We start from the raw sequence: 13575 nt of genomic DNA on the forward strand, positions 1-13575 counted from the left end.
AAGACTCTACACCCTTGATTTCACTAAAATAAAAAAAATCTATAGTTACGATTGAGCCAAAAACTCATAATCGTAAAAGTAACTATGTTACACAGAAAGATAACTATGAAATAATTTTTAAAATGTTCTTAATTTATAACATAGTATCATTTTTTGTATATATAATTTTTTGTATATATAGTAACAAAACAAAATCAAACAAAAATCCTTCTCACCTTTCTCAGTTTCAAATCTTTTTTATTTGATCCTACATATATATATATATATATATATATATATATATATATATATATATATATATATATATATATATATATATATATATATATATATATATATATATTAATTTAACTATTTTAATAATTTTTTCTTAGCATAACTAATAATTATACAGACAAAAAAGAAATTTAATAATCATATTAAAAAAATTCACAAATATTAAATATTGTAATGTAAAATATTGATAAGTCACCTTTTAAAGTTATAATAGCAAAAATAAATTTAAAATATATAAAAAAATAATTTACGAATTACAGTTTTAAAGTTTAACATTTTTGCGAATTACAGTCTCATTGTTTATTTTTTGCGAATTACAGCAAACAAAGTATTAAAAGTTTACAAGTTCAGGCTAAAAACACATAACTCCGACCACTTAACCTAAAATCCCGACCATCAAAATGGTCGAAATTTTGTGGTTTGGTTTGAACTTGCAAACTTTGATACTTTGGTGGCTGTAATTCGCAAAAAATAAACATTGAAACTGTAATTCGCAAAAGTGCTAAACTTTAAGGCCGTAATTCGCAAATTATTTAAATAAAAATAATCCCTCCTATTCGCTTTACTTGTCCCATTTCGTTTTTCAACACTATTCATCAATCACTCTTATTATGTGATTTATTCTTAATTTATAAGTTACAATATAGTCATATGGGATTTTATTTTATCAACGTTTTATAGTTTTACTCAAATACAATTAAAAATATTTAAGATTGAAAACGTACCTCAAAAATATGTAAAAACAAGTGGAACAAATAAAAGGAAGTATTACATTTTATAAGAATTATGCATATGAAGATGACAATATTTAATTTATGAGCAAAATTACACTATACTATGATGGTATCATCTGAAGTCTCACTTCATCTCTTAAATGCAATGGTCCCACCAAATCATCCTTAAATTTTTCTTTGACTTTAGCGATTGGTTGCAAGATATCTTAATAGTTCTCTTTTTTATTAGATTTTGTTAAATCATCCCATTAATTCATATATAAAAATATAGTTTCCTCTTAAATCTAAATCATTGGAAAATATGTTTTCAAATGTGATAGTTAGAGCCTTTAATTTTTTTTTATCATATCATTTTATACATACTAATAAAAATGTTGAAAAATGACAATGTTATTTTTTAAGAGCATTGACAAATTAATTTATTTTAGTGGATAATGGTTGCTTACATGACAACATTTACATAATTTAGAATCTGATTTTTTTATAATTAGAGCTAAATTAGGTAAAGTATTTATATGATTTCTTATAGTAATTCTATTTAATTAATTTAGAATTTAATTTTGTTCAATGGAATGAAAAAAGTTATGTATTCGTTAAATAATTTTTCAAAAACCTCAATAATTATTTTTTGATTTGAAAAATCGTGTATTTGGTAAATTTAATGACGATAATATAATACTTGCATTATTATTTGAAACTATTATTTAAATATATTCAATATTAACAATTTCGTACATTGCACGAATTTCTATACTAGTATTCTCTTAAACTAAAGTAAACTTCTATTTTGATTTAAGTCAAAATTTCAGTTTTTAATTTTTAGTAGGTTCAAACCTAATTCAAACCAAAATATTTTGACTAAGAATTTCATAATCCAAATCCATAATATTTTATGAAAAGTCCAAATCATATTTATTATTCAGTTTGAATTGATTTGATTTACGGCTTTTATCCGAATAACAAAAGAAAACAAAACAAATTTACTCCGAGTTATGTTTCTTGATTTAATCGTAAATTCAACTAGAGCAACTAAATTTTAACGTTAATGATATATTTTTAATAAAGTAAAAATTAAGTTTAAAAAGTCAAGTTAGAAGCAGTTAAGAAGAGTGATTAGTGATTAGTGATTAATTGTTGTAACACAAACCAATTCTATGCAATGAATTTAGTATTACTTGAAAAGAAAGTGTAACAATTGGGAATTGTGTCGGTGCTGTGTTCAATCCAACTACATATAATTATAATTAAAAACAAAAAAGGAAAATGGCTCAGTAAAGTTAACAAGTATACTTGTATTATAGGGACACCGGACACCGGACACCGGACACAACACCTCCACTTTCAGCATTTTGTATTTATACTTCATTATTACAATAATTCATTATTTATAATTAATTTGTTTGACCACCTAAAAATGTTAGCTATTTTTGTTAGTTTTTAAACTAGCTGAAAAAGCCAGCTATTTATGAAGATGTTTGGTAATTTAAGTATTAATTGTTGACTGTTTATTAGAGAAAAAATGAATCAATAAGTCAAAAGCCAAAAAAAAAGCTAACTGAAGTAGCTTATTTATTTTAGTTTAAAAGCCAACTTTTCAGATGACATACAAGTCATTAACCAAACACTTTTTTTTTAACTGTTTGACCAACCAATAAGTTAAAATTCAACCAAAAAGCTAAGCGAAAAGTCATGAACCAAACACAGGTCATTTATTACCATATTCTTAAAAACTACCCAATTTCTTTTTGATGCAAATCAAAGAGAACATTCTTTTTGATGCAAATCAAAGATAACAGAGGGTGTATTAATATCCACAGTGGATTCTAGTAAAAATCCGGTGAACAATTACTAAAAGTAATCTAAGGATGGGAAAATTCCATGAGTTGGGTAAAAGATTAAATTAATAAAGCCAAATTTTTCAATATTTAAGACGAGTCTAGTATGAAGTATTTTTAGCATTATTGAAGAGGCACAATGAAGAAAGCATATCAGCTAAATAGAGTAATACCGATTCTTACCGATAGGCCATAGCATAGCAGCTCTGTCAACCAAGTTGGTAAGCAAAGACCATGGACGATTATCAATTTATCATCTACTATTCACTTACAATTACATGACACAGAATAATAATTAATAAGAAATTGAATTATATAAATATCTCAATTTCAGTGAAATAAAAATGGGGTTTGCTTCAAATATATGTACCACATTATAATTTTATCAATCAACTGTTTAAATGACCACAACATATTTATGTTTGTATCTGAATCTGACTCATATATCACGGTAGCAATAGACTGCCTGCTTTCAGGTCCGCAAATGAATCTTCTGCCAGCATAGCATTGTTTTTAAGGGGAGGCCGGAGGAAAAGGAAAACGAAAACTATAAGCAAGGAACAATGGGTAAACTCCCAATACACCCACTTCTAAAGTTGGGTTGGGAAGCATGTTCCATGTAGTAATGACTAATGAAGCAAAAGCATAGATGTGAACCAACGTACGTCCGCCAAAGAACAAAGTACACATATCGATAAACCTAGTTTTCATATGTTTTTCGGGGAATCAAAAGTAGAAAGTCGAGAGAATATGAGATCATAAATAGACCCACAAGGATGGTTTGTCGAATGAAGATGGCTTTTTTTTGTTTAGTTTTTCCCCTTATTATTATTATGAGGATTTGCTACAGGTACAGGATGGTTTATTAAAGAAAGGATAAAAGGATGGCCATTGAAATTCTATGAACATTTTTGTGAAAAGTTTCGCTTTCTGAAGTGAATCGAGGATAAATAGGCAAGGAGAAGGTTGTCTGCCTCGGGTTTTGTCCAAAAGAATAGGAGTTCTGATGGGTCCTGAATTTTCATCTACAAAAACAAAAAAAGTAAAGGCAAAAAAAGAAAGAAAAAAAGAAGAAATATATAGAGCCTTCCTGCATTGGTCTTAGCTACGAGCACCTACATGACCAGCATCCCCTTTGCTACTAGTAATGATAGCAGAAGCAGAACTCTGGCTCGACTGTTGGGGATTAGACTGAGATATGGACCCGCTTGTTGATGATACTGACCCAGCTGAACTGCTTGGTATACTGACAGAGGGTGACAATGTAGTGACAATGTCTTTATTGGATCCTGACATTAGTTCAGCCCGAAAATCCGAGGATGAGGACGATGGAGCAAGAGTTCCGATGGAAGATCCCACACGATAAGGAGCCACGGGTATATCAGATAGAGACGATGTGGAGGGGCTGTAACTCAAAGTTTCCATTGGATGATCATACTTGCATGTGGGTCCGAACTTGCATACTCTATGTTGTGCATAGTAACTACAAGTTGGAATACCCTGAAGAACAAAGACAGAAGGAATAATCATAATTCTTGATTTCACTTCTCAAGAAACTAAATTTCCAAAACTTATGATAAGGCTATTAGATCCGGTAGTAAGGGACAACAAAAGTCTTTTAGGTAGTTTGTCATCGCTAGTAAAGAATAAATTGGTTCAATTACTAATGCACCTATAACCATCGTTCTTACCATATCTATTCAGCACATGAATGCACAACCAAAATAAGGTGCAAAATATGATGCTCAAAGAACAAGGGTTAATCCTGATCTATTTCACCCGCCATCCATCTCCACATCCACTCTCTCACTAAAAGAAAGAAAAAGTCTAAAAAAGTAATAAATTTGTAATCGTTTGTGATTCTATATTGTATGATCAAAATAATGATTAACAAGGATATTTCATTCCATTAGTAGCTCCCACTTGAAGAAGAACTTGGGGGGTTGGTCAGATGATCCCTACATTACCCAAGTAGTTGCAAAAATGTTGTTTATGATTGACCCTTAATTAAAAATAAAAGTAACCAAAGAAAGGATCATATATAGATGACAAAAGAAAACCGACAGACAAACAATATCTTTTACCGACCATTGTTCCACAAGTGATTTTGGAGTGTTCTATCACGTTTGAACGGCAATAACTTTAGCAGGTTACTTAAGATGACAGATTGACCCTAAGACAGATTATTGAAGTATCAACTGGACAAAATTAAAACAAATTACTCGCACATGAAACTACAGAGATGCTTCCTTCAAGCAAAGCGTGGTCATCTTTGGGCAATGAGAAAGAAAAAGCAAAGTAAAATAAAATAGGAAACAGTAAATGAAATTATAGCTAAAGAAGCCAATTTGAACATAAAAATGAGCAACAATTATCTAATAAGAATGAGATGTGTGAGGATGTAAATTGCATACCGGACGAAGGGGAAGACCCATGGCACTTAGAGCAGTACTTGTTTCTGGAGCACCCCATTGTACAGGATGATGATATTTACATGATGAACCAAACTTGCAGTCCCCTGTTTTCAGGTAATGCTGACACTCAGGTTGCCCAGGTCTCTGAGGATATGAATGTTCTTTTGAAACATTACTGGGTCCACCAGATGACAAGGCTTGATAAGGCCCAGCATAAGCAGGTGCTGAAGGCGACAATGGCATGAACCCGTAAAATTGGCCAGCTCCAACCGACTGAGTATTGAGATTGGTCAAAGGAGTAGTCCCCTGCACCAAATTATGCAATATACCCGTTTTTTAGAAAAGAATCTTTGATTATTTAACAAAAAAATCTAACAAATACATTAGATTTTTAACAGAACTACTCTTTTGCCAGTGTTCAAATAAACTATTCATTCAGCAACATAACCTCAACTGATTTTCGACAACTAAGAATGGCAATGAGCGTCTATGCTGGAGCGACTTCTCAACTAAACTAAATTGAACATCTTATATTTGAAATTTACACTAATGGAATTGCAGTTCCTTGGAAAAACTACAGAGAAGAAAATACATAAACTCGATTAAAAATGAGTATGCTCTCGTGAGTTTGAGACATTCGGGAAAAAGAAAAAGCCTTCCCTGAAAGCCATACCTTGTACATAAAGAAAGCATTGTAACCATTGCTATTCTAAGTCATACCTTGGAATGTAACACTAGTAAATATGTACACAAGACTTGTACTGTGACAAGTAGTCAAGCTAGTCAGCAGTGAGCACACATAGAGTACTATAAATACCTATAAAGACTATGGAGCATCCATGTAAACAAATGAACATATTAAATCCATTCCCCATGCAGCAGAACAATTAATTCCAAAGTCTATTACAGCCCATTTGATACCCAGTACCTAGTCTAATATTGTTTAAAAAGTTGCGAAGAAAAACACATGCTTTATGGTGGGTATCTATTACTCTGGCAATCACATGGTACTCTTTATCAGAGATAACATTAGAATCATTATCATCTCTATGACCGGTACTAAGCAAACAGGACATCACATTATCTTCTTGTTAAGAAACTATATTCCCGCTTAAGAAAACATGTCACCACCACACTCAATAAAGTGTGATGGCGCCTAGAGTGGGCAACATGCAAGTAAAAATTAATAGGAGTATAAGATTGCAAGATAGGATGCAAGTAAAGTGTTTAAATAGCAAGTTCTACGTAACACGTAATCCTCACAAACACTATTCAAAAGCTTATGAAAAATTTATGACTAAACATTATTAATTGCAACATTATATAATAAAATCGAGATGTAGCTAGGGAAAGAAATAAAATTAACCACAAAATATTACTGAGATCTCCTCAACTAAAAAACCATTAGACAATTAATGTATGCAAATCCTCCATAAGGGAGAGGAAAACGCAATCTTTAATAGAAATTGATGAAAAAGCATAGGGTCAAATCAAACGAAATTTTTAAGTCATTTAAGAAGATAATATGTGGTAAATTCTTTAGGATTTCCATATAACTATCATTTTGTAATAGACTTTCCAATACTAGATTAGTCGATGAAGTTGTCCATAGATCAATATATATGCATTTTCAGCTACGGAGGGAAACAAATCAAGTTAAAAATTTACGCAAGATACACATTACTTACTGAATAAGGCCCCCAAGCAGTAAGAGGAACTACGCCTGAAGAAAATATCATTGGTCCATAAGGTCCTTGGATATATGAACCAGGCACCATAGAAGGTCCCGCGACAGACCAATTACCCGATACTACTCCATATGGTTGTGGTGCTGCCGTTGGAGTCGAGTAAACATTAGGAGAGGCTAAAGGGGCTGGTGGAACAGCAGTTTGTGTTGCAGTTTGCAACGGCACAGTAGAAGGGGGTGGATGATGAAATTTGCAGGTCATCCCAAACTTGCACTGCCCTGTTTTGATGTAGTAAGCACACTCCTGCGCGCCCTGCAAATTCAATGATCATCTTCATTCGCAAATACATCGCTTTAACACTTCAGCAACAATTTGAAAAAGAACATGAAATACTATACTATACAAACCGGTCGCAAGGGATATCCATAGACATTTAGTGCAAAATGGCTCACAGGACTCGCTTCCTGCCTTGGATGATGGTACTTACAAGAAGTGCCATATCTGCAAGTTCCGGTCCTCATATAGTACTGAAATATTTCACAATCACAACACAGGTATCACTCATTAAGAAAACATAAACTAGCAATTCATACCATGATCAACAGAACACAACCTCATTGCTATCAATAACAAGAAAATGTTGCATACATCCGACCCCAGATTCCACCTAGGTGGAAGCCATATAATCGCAATGGGGGCAATGGAGAGTTGAAGCAATTCATACTTACATTGTACTTCATTGTCACATTTACATGCAACTCACCACTTAAGCACAGACTTGGAGGAAAATGAACAAATTTATCCCAAAAAGGAAAAAAAAAATGTAATGTAAAAATGAAAGCTTTGAATTTTCTATATTATGCAAATCAAGTTAGAGCTTTTTTAGATGTAATGTAACAAATTCAGAGGAAAAGAGAGAATAATGGTATTTTAGCTAATATGCCTATTTATATTCTCCATTCTCCTCTTGGAATTGTCTGCCATGGAGATGAAGAAAGTACAATCATGCAGTACAGTACAATAGAGAAAGTACCTGACAGATAGGCTGACCATCTCGCTCAGGGAAGTCTCCCCCGCCGCCATTTCCGCTTCCTACCACCTGAGCAATGTACCCACATCCAAATTTAATTGTAAAAGCAAAATTCAATCACCATTTATTTCATGAAAATTCCAAAATCAAATTCCGCAAATATGGAAATCATGCTAAAGTTGCAGATTCTCTTTCTATACAAGGGGAATCTAACCGGGTCATTTGATTTTAAAAAACCCCCAATTTAATATTGGATTGTAGCACACATGCACAAATGTGTGTACGGATTCCCTACCCACAATTTTACATTACTTGAAAAATCGAAACCATTACAAGCATAAAAATTACAAGATCATAACAAAATAGAAATGCATTAAAAAAAATATACCGGGGGAGGAGAACGATCAGGAGGGTGATTAAAACGACAACGATCACCATAGCTACAAACACCGGTTCTCAAGAAATAAATGCAATCGGGTGCACCAGGTCTTTCCGGATAAGCATCAGAATTTTCTAATCGAAGCTGACCCATGGATTCTACCCAAATTCCAACAACCCAGAATCAGAAAATTCTCATCATAATCCAAAAACAAAAGAAACCCCAATTAAATTGAATTATGATCAATGTGGATAGAAATAAAATAAAATCAAATAAATGAATAGAATTTAAAAATGGGTGAAGTAATAACAAACCTTCAAGAACAGTTAGGGGTCGTTGAGTATCGGAGTCAGGAGTTGGATCTGAGTGGGACCCATCTGACTCCATTGATGAAGTTTTTACCAAGCTTTGATGGAATGAATAAATTAGAGGAAATGGTAATGGAAGATGAAGAATCAGATTGTGTTGGTGAATGGTGCGTAAATATTTATGTGTGTTAGCTGAAGCAGTGGTGGGTTTGTTTATCTCTCTAGTCTCTTGTGTTGATGATACTTTTCAAAGAGAAAGTGAAGAAATTTTTGTTTTTTCCGACTTCTGTGCTGCCTTTTATACGCGCCAAATGGGAATGAGATACTTGAACAATAAGAATAAACAAATTCTAATTCTAATATACATTAACCGGATAGATTTCAGTATCAAACACGAATTATAAATTATTTAAATAAAAAATTAGTAATATTATATGTGTAGTTAAGTTATTATATAACTCTTAACTTCTTAAATATATTAAAATTATAAATTAATTTGTTTTAAAAACTGTAAAAGTATATAATATTAGATTGAGATACATATTGTTAATATATTACTATATAAAACATAGGAAAATTTACCTAGAATAATCCAACTTGTTCATGATTTTCCTACAATAATCTCAACTATTGATTAACCATGAATAATCCCAACTTTAAGGGATTTTTGCCTAGAGTAAACGTGGGTAAGCCGATAACCAGCTATAGTAGGTAATTCACCAAAAAAGTAAAAAAAAATTTAAAATTCATAAAAACTTTTAAATAATAAAAAATCATAATTTTTTTAAAAACATTTTTTAACATTTTTTTCGACATTTTATTTTAATTTTATCTTTTTTTAAAAAAAATCAAAACTTGCTGTAGCAAATCATCCAGTCACTGGGTTTAACGAATAAGTTGAATTATTCTAGGTAATTTTTTCTAAAATATAATTATAAATTATGCACTAAATAATATAAATTATAAGTAATTACGTAAAATAATAGAAAATTTCTACACATAAAAAATAAAATTAAAATAATTTAAATGTTTAATGTCTTTGTAAAACCTTTAAAATAAGTTTTCAACCTAAAGAACATACTCCTTCCGATCTTTTTTGTTCTTCCACTTTGAGTTTTTCACGCATATTAAAAAAGATAGAATCTTTGGTTGTAGTAGGTATTATTTTAATTAAATAGTAGTGTGAAGTAATGATTGTATTGAAAGTATGAGATAGAAAATAATTATAAATAAAAGTAAAACAAAAAAAAAAACTGATTTTATTAGAGTAATTAAAAAGAAGAGAGAACCTTACAATGGAGGGAAATTAACCAACTTTTCAAATCGGAAAAGTTTAGAGCTCTACAACATAAAAAAAAACAGGGAACTTAATCCCTCGATACAAAAACCAGAAAAGCCATTAGAGGCCTTACATTGGCCAAATTAAACTAACATGCATTAACAATTAAATATAGTCTAATCAGAAATGACAACAAATTATCTGAAAAAAAGTGACTTTATAAATTCCAGATCAGCCTATTAAGGCTGTTGTTCACAAATTCCAAATTAGTAAAATAGCCCACAAAGCCTTCAATTATCTTCATCAAAGTAACCAAGCAAAATAAATTTCAGTTTGTTCACCAAATCACAGTACCTCAAATTTCAAATCAGTAAAATAACCCACAAAGCCTTCAATTATCTTCATCACAGTAACCCAGCAAAATAAATTTCAGTTTGTTCACCAAATCACAGTACCTCAAATACCAGATCAGTAAAACAACCCACAAATTCCAGATCAGTAAAACAACCCATAAATTCAGTTTGTTCACCAAATCACAATACCTCAAAACAAATTTTAGAAGCTTCAAAAATCAGAATTAGAAGTGAAGATCAGAAGCTTGAAAAAATAACAGTCCACAAACTCTTCAAAACACAGTAGTCTTAACAGTTTCTGAAAGAAAATCAGTGCATCATTACCCTTCAATGGCTTCAGGAAGTGAAGATGAGCAACAGGGGGTTTGGTACTTTGGATCAAATGCATATGATCCAGAGTCCAATTCAGAATCAGAAGAAGAAGCACAGAATATGGTAGAACAAGAACAACAGCAACAAGATCATCATAAGCCAAGGCTCAACAATGAGTTAAGGCATCTTATTTTCCAAGAAATGTTGTCACTAAAAGTTAGTGACTCACTTCCTCATGGTACATTCAAACAGAATGCTCAAAAATATGGTTATCATCATAGAACCATAAAAAAATTTATGGAAACGAGCAATTCAAACCAAAGAAGCAAACAAGCCATACGTTGTAGAATCGAAATACAAAAACTGTGGAAGAAAAAGAGTGGTGGTACCACCAAACATACTTGAGTCTAAAACAATGGGCGAACGTACTTGCATTAGAGATGTGGCAACATGTTTAGACTTGGCATCGTCAACGGTTTGGAGGTTACTAAAAAAAGGCGAGATAAAAGCACATTCAAATGCATTACACCCCGCTTTAACCGATGCCAACAAAATAAGAAGGGTGGAGTGGATTTTGAGCCTTATCCAAGAAGACACAATTCAAAGACACCCAATATACAAAGCTATGTACGATTTTATTCACATCGACGAGAAGTGGTTTTATTTGACCAAGAAAACGCAAAGGGTTTATTTAGCACACAAAGAAAAGGTCCCGTATAGGGCAGCGAAGTCATCAAAATTCATACCTAAGGCCATGTTCTTAGGGGTGGTAGCAAGGCCTAGATGGAATCGATATGGCCAATGTACGTTTGATGGGAAAATTGGAATTTTTCCTTTCATCAATATGGTGGCAGCACAAAGAGACTCAAAAAATCGATCAAGGGGGTCAATAGAGATTAAGCCGACCGAGTCAGTAACTCAAGAGGTGTATAGGAGTATGCTTATATAACAACTCATTCTAGCTATACTAAGAAAATGGCCAAGTGAAGGACTTTCTATTATTTTTATTCAACAAGATAATGCAAGGGTTCATTGTAACACCCCGTTAAAATATCAAAAAAAAATTATTATTTAATTTAATTATTTATTTAATTATTTAATTTAATTAGTTATTTGATTGTTTAATTATTTAAGTGGTACGCGCGTTTTATCGCGTAACAAGTTTATCGCGTAACGGTTTTTCATCTAACAATTAAACCAAACAATTAATTAATTAATTAATTAAAAAAAAATTAAAATTTTACAAAGATAGAGCCGGTTGTCGAGTGGCTTTTGGGGAGTTTGTAACTCCTCCCTTAATACTAATTAAGGGGGGTAATTATTTTAGACATTATGGAATGGAATTAAGGAGGTTAATTAAGCTAATGACCTTTGACCTTTGACTCACAAAAAAATCATAAATTTTTTCTTCACATTTGCTTCAAAATTTTTGGCCAAAGTGTAGTATTGAGAGGAAAAGTGAGGAAAATTCATAAGTTGAGTTTTTGGTTGTTCAATTGTATTATTCAATCTTCAATCCTTGAAATTGTATGTTTTGAAATTTTAATTCTTTAATCAAAGTTTTGTATTTATTTGTATTAAAAGAATTAGTGTTCTTAGTTTTATTTTGGTTATTTTCATAATCTACATATTTCTTCAACAAAAAATTTAATTTGTTAGAAGGAATTGTGTTTATGTGTGTGTGTTTTTTTTTAGTTTCATGATTTATAATTCTTTAGTAAAAATTTAATTTGTTAGAAGAATTATGTCATGAGTTATTTTATATAATTCTTTTCCATGATTTACAATTCTTTAACAAAATTTAATTTGTTAGAGGAATTTTTGTCATGATGTTTTTTTATATAGTTCCACGATTTATAATTCTTTAACAAAAATCTTGATTTTGTTAGAGGAATTAATTCATGAGTTATTTTATATAGTTTTTATGATTTATAAATCCTTAACAAAATTTAATTTGTTGAAAGGATTAAGTCATGATTTTTTTTATATATATATGTATAACTTTCCATGATTAGTAATTCTTTAACAAAATTTAAATTTGTTATAAGAATTATATTCATGTTGATTTTAATTAAGTTCTTATGATTTATATTTCGTTAACAAAATTTTAATTTGTTAGAAGGAATTTAAAAATATGGGTCAATTTATATAGTCACTCATGAGTTCATAATTCTTTAACAAAATTTAATTTGCTTGAAGGATTGTGTTTATATATCTTGATTGAGGAAGTTGTTTTTTTTTAGATTGTGATTCTCTAATAAAATCTTAATTTATAAAGGGAATTGAGTGTTGTGAAATTATTTTATTTAATTGTCACAACTTATGGGTTCATGATTTTTCTTTTATGTTGAAAAAAAAATTGATTTATGATTTATTGGAATATTTTAATTTGATGATTCTTCGTGTCTTGATTATGAATTGGGTTAATAATGAAGTTTTGTATATGAGTGGATGTATGTATATATATTGAGTTGTGTAAGTGTTAAGAGTTTTGGTTGATTCTCTATTGAGATTCAATTAGTAGTAGGGAATGTGAGTTTGTATGTATTGTGGGTTAGTCATGTAATTATAAGGATGAGATTAAAAGGATTTAATGATTTAAATAATAATAATAAAAAAAATATATATAAAAAAGTAACTAGACAGTAGCTACTGTCTTGGCAGTCGCGCCCCGATCCGAGATGTCGAGTGTGTTTTGTTGTCATTTCACTTATCCGTTGTATTCAAAACTCGTTGAATGCTAAAATTAATTAAAAATAGTAAATGGATGTTAGAAATTATGAAATTTGGTACCCAAGGTAATTGATGTCTTCCGGACGCAGTGGTGAAGGTGGATTTTTCGTTTGAATTTTCTAAACTGTCCGAAATGGCCTTTTAAGTTACTGGTTAGATTTTAAATTTTGAAAATTTTGAAATTTGGGTGAAATCATTTAAAATTATAAAGTTTTAGTAGTGCCTTAATTGTAT

At 30.9% G+C, this 13575-nt stretch overlaps 2 protein-coding genes across 3 annotated transcripts; one reads left to right on the plus strand and one right to left on the minus strand.

Annotated features, from left to right (window-relative positions):
• Window positions 1–2818: 2818 nt before the first annotated feature.
• Window positions 2819–8939, minus strand: LOC130817485 (zinc finger CCCH domain-containing protein 32-like). 2 transcript variants are annotated; one of them, XM_057683225.1, is made up of 7 exons: window positions 8671–8939; window positions 8366–8514; window positions 7981–8046; window positions 7355–7474; window positions 6948–7250; window positions 5260–5565; window positions 2819–4345 (listed from the first exon to the last, which is right to left on the minus strand). In XM_057683225.1, the coding sequence occupies exons 1-7, from the start codon at window positions 8741–8743 to the stop codon at window positions 3947–3949; spliced, it is 1416 nt and encodes a 471-aa protein (XP_057539208.1). In that variant the 5' UTR covers window positions 8744–8939; the 3' UTR covers window positions 2819–3946. The 2 variants fall into 2 exon arrangements, with proteins under 2 accessions (XP_057539208.1, XP_057539200.1); XM_057683217.1 differs by having other exon boundaries at window positions 2824–4345; window positions 6948–7259.
• Window positions 8940–11023: 2084 nt separating this feature from the next.
• LOC130810468 (uncharacterized) lies at window positions 11024–11557 on the plus strand. The gene has a single exon (XM_057676544.1). It carries the CDS (start codon window positions 11024–11026, stop codon window positions 11555–11557), a length of 534 nt encoding a protein of 177 aa, XP_057532527.1.
• The last annotated feature ends 2018 nt before the right edge of the window (window positions 11558–13575 follow it).

The sequence above is a fragment of the Amaranthus tricolor genome, chromosome 1 (assembly GCF_026212465.1).
Source record: "Amaranthus tricolor cultivar Red isolate AtriRed21 chromosome 1, ASM2621246v1, whole genome shotgun sequence".
NCBI classification, from domain to species: domain Eukaryota; kingdom Viridiplantae; phylum Streptophyta; class Magnoliopsida; order Caryophyllales; family Amaranthaceae; genus Amaranthus; species Amaranthus tricolor.

What these genes read in the sequence shown, in the direction of transcription:
- LOC130817485 (XM_057683217.1), bottom strand. Translation starts at nt 8,743, where the DNA reads ATGGAGTCAGATGGGTCCCACTCAGATCCAACTCCTGACTCCGATACT. An exon ending in CTGCTTGGGGGCCTTATTCA is followed by an intron (nt 5,566 to 6,947) that starts GTAAGTAATGTG and finishes AATTTGGTGCAG; the next exon opens with GGGACTACTCCTTTGACCAA. An exon ending in TGGGTCTTCCCCTTCGTCCG is followed by an intron (nt 4,346 to 5,259) that starts GTATGCAATTTA and finishes TTTGTTCTTCAG; the next exon opens with GGTATTCCAACTTGTAGTTA.
- LOC130810468 (XM_057676544.1), top strand. Translation starts at nt 11,024, where the DNA reads ATGGGCGAACGTACTTGCATTAGAGATGTGGCAACATGTTTAGACTTG.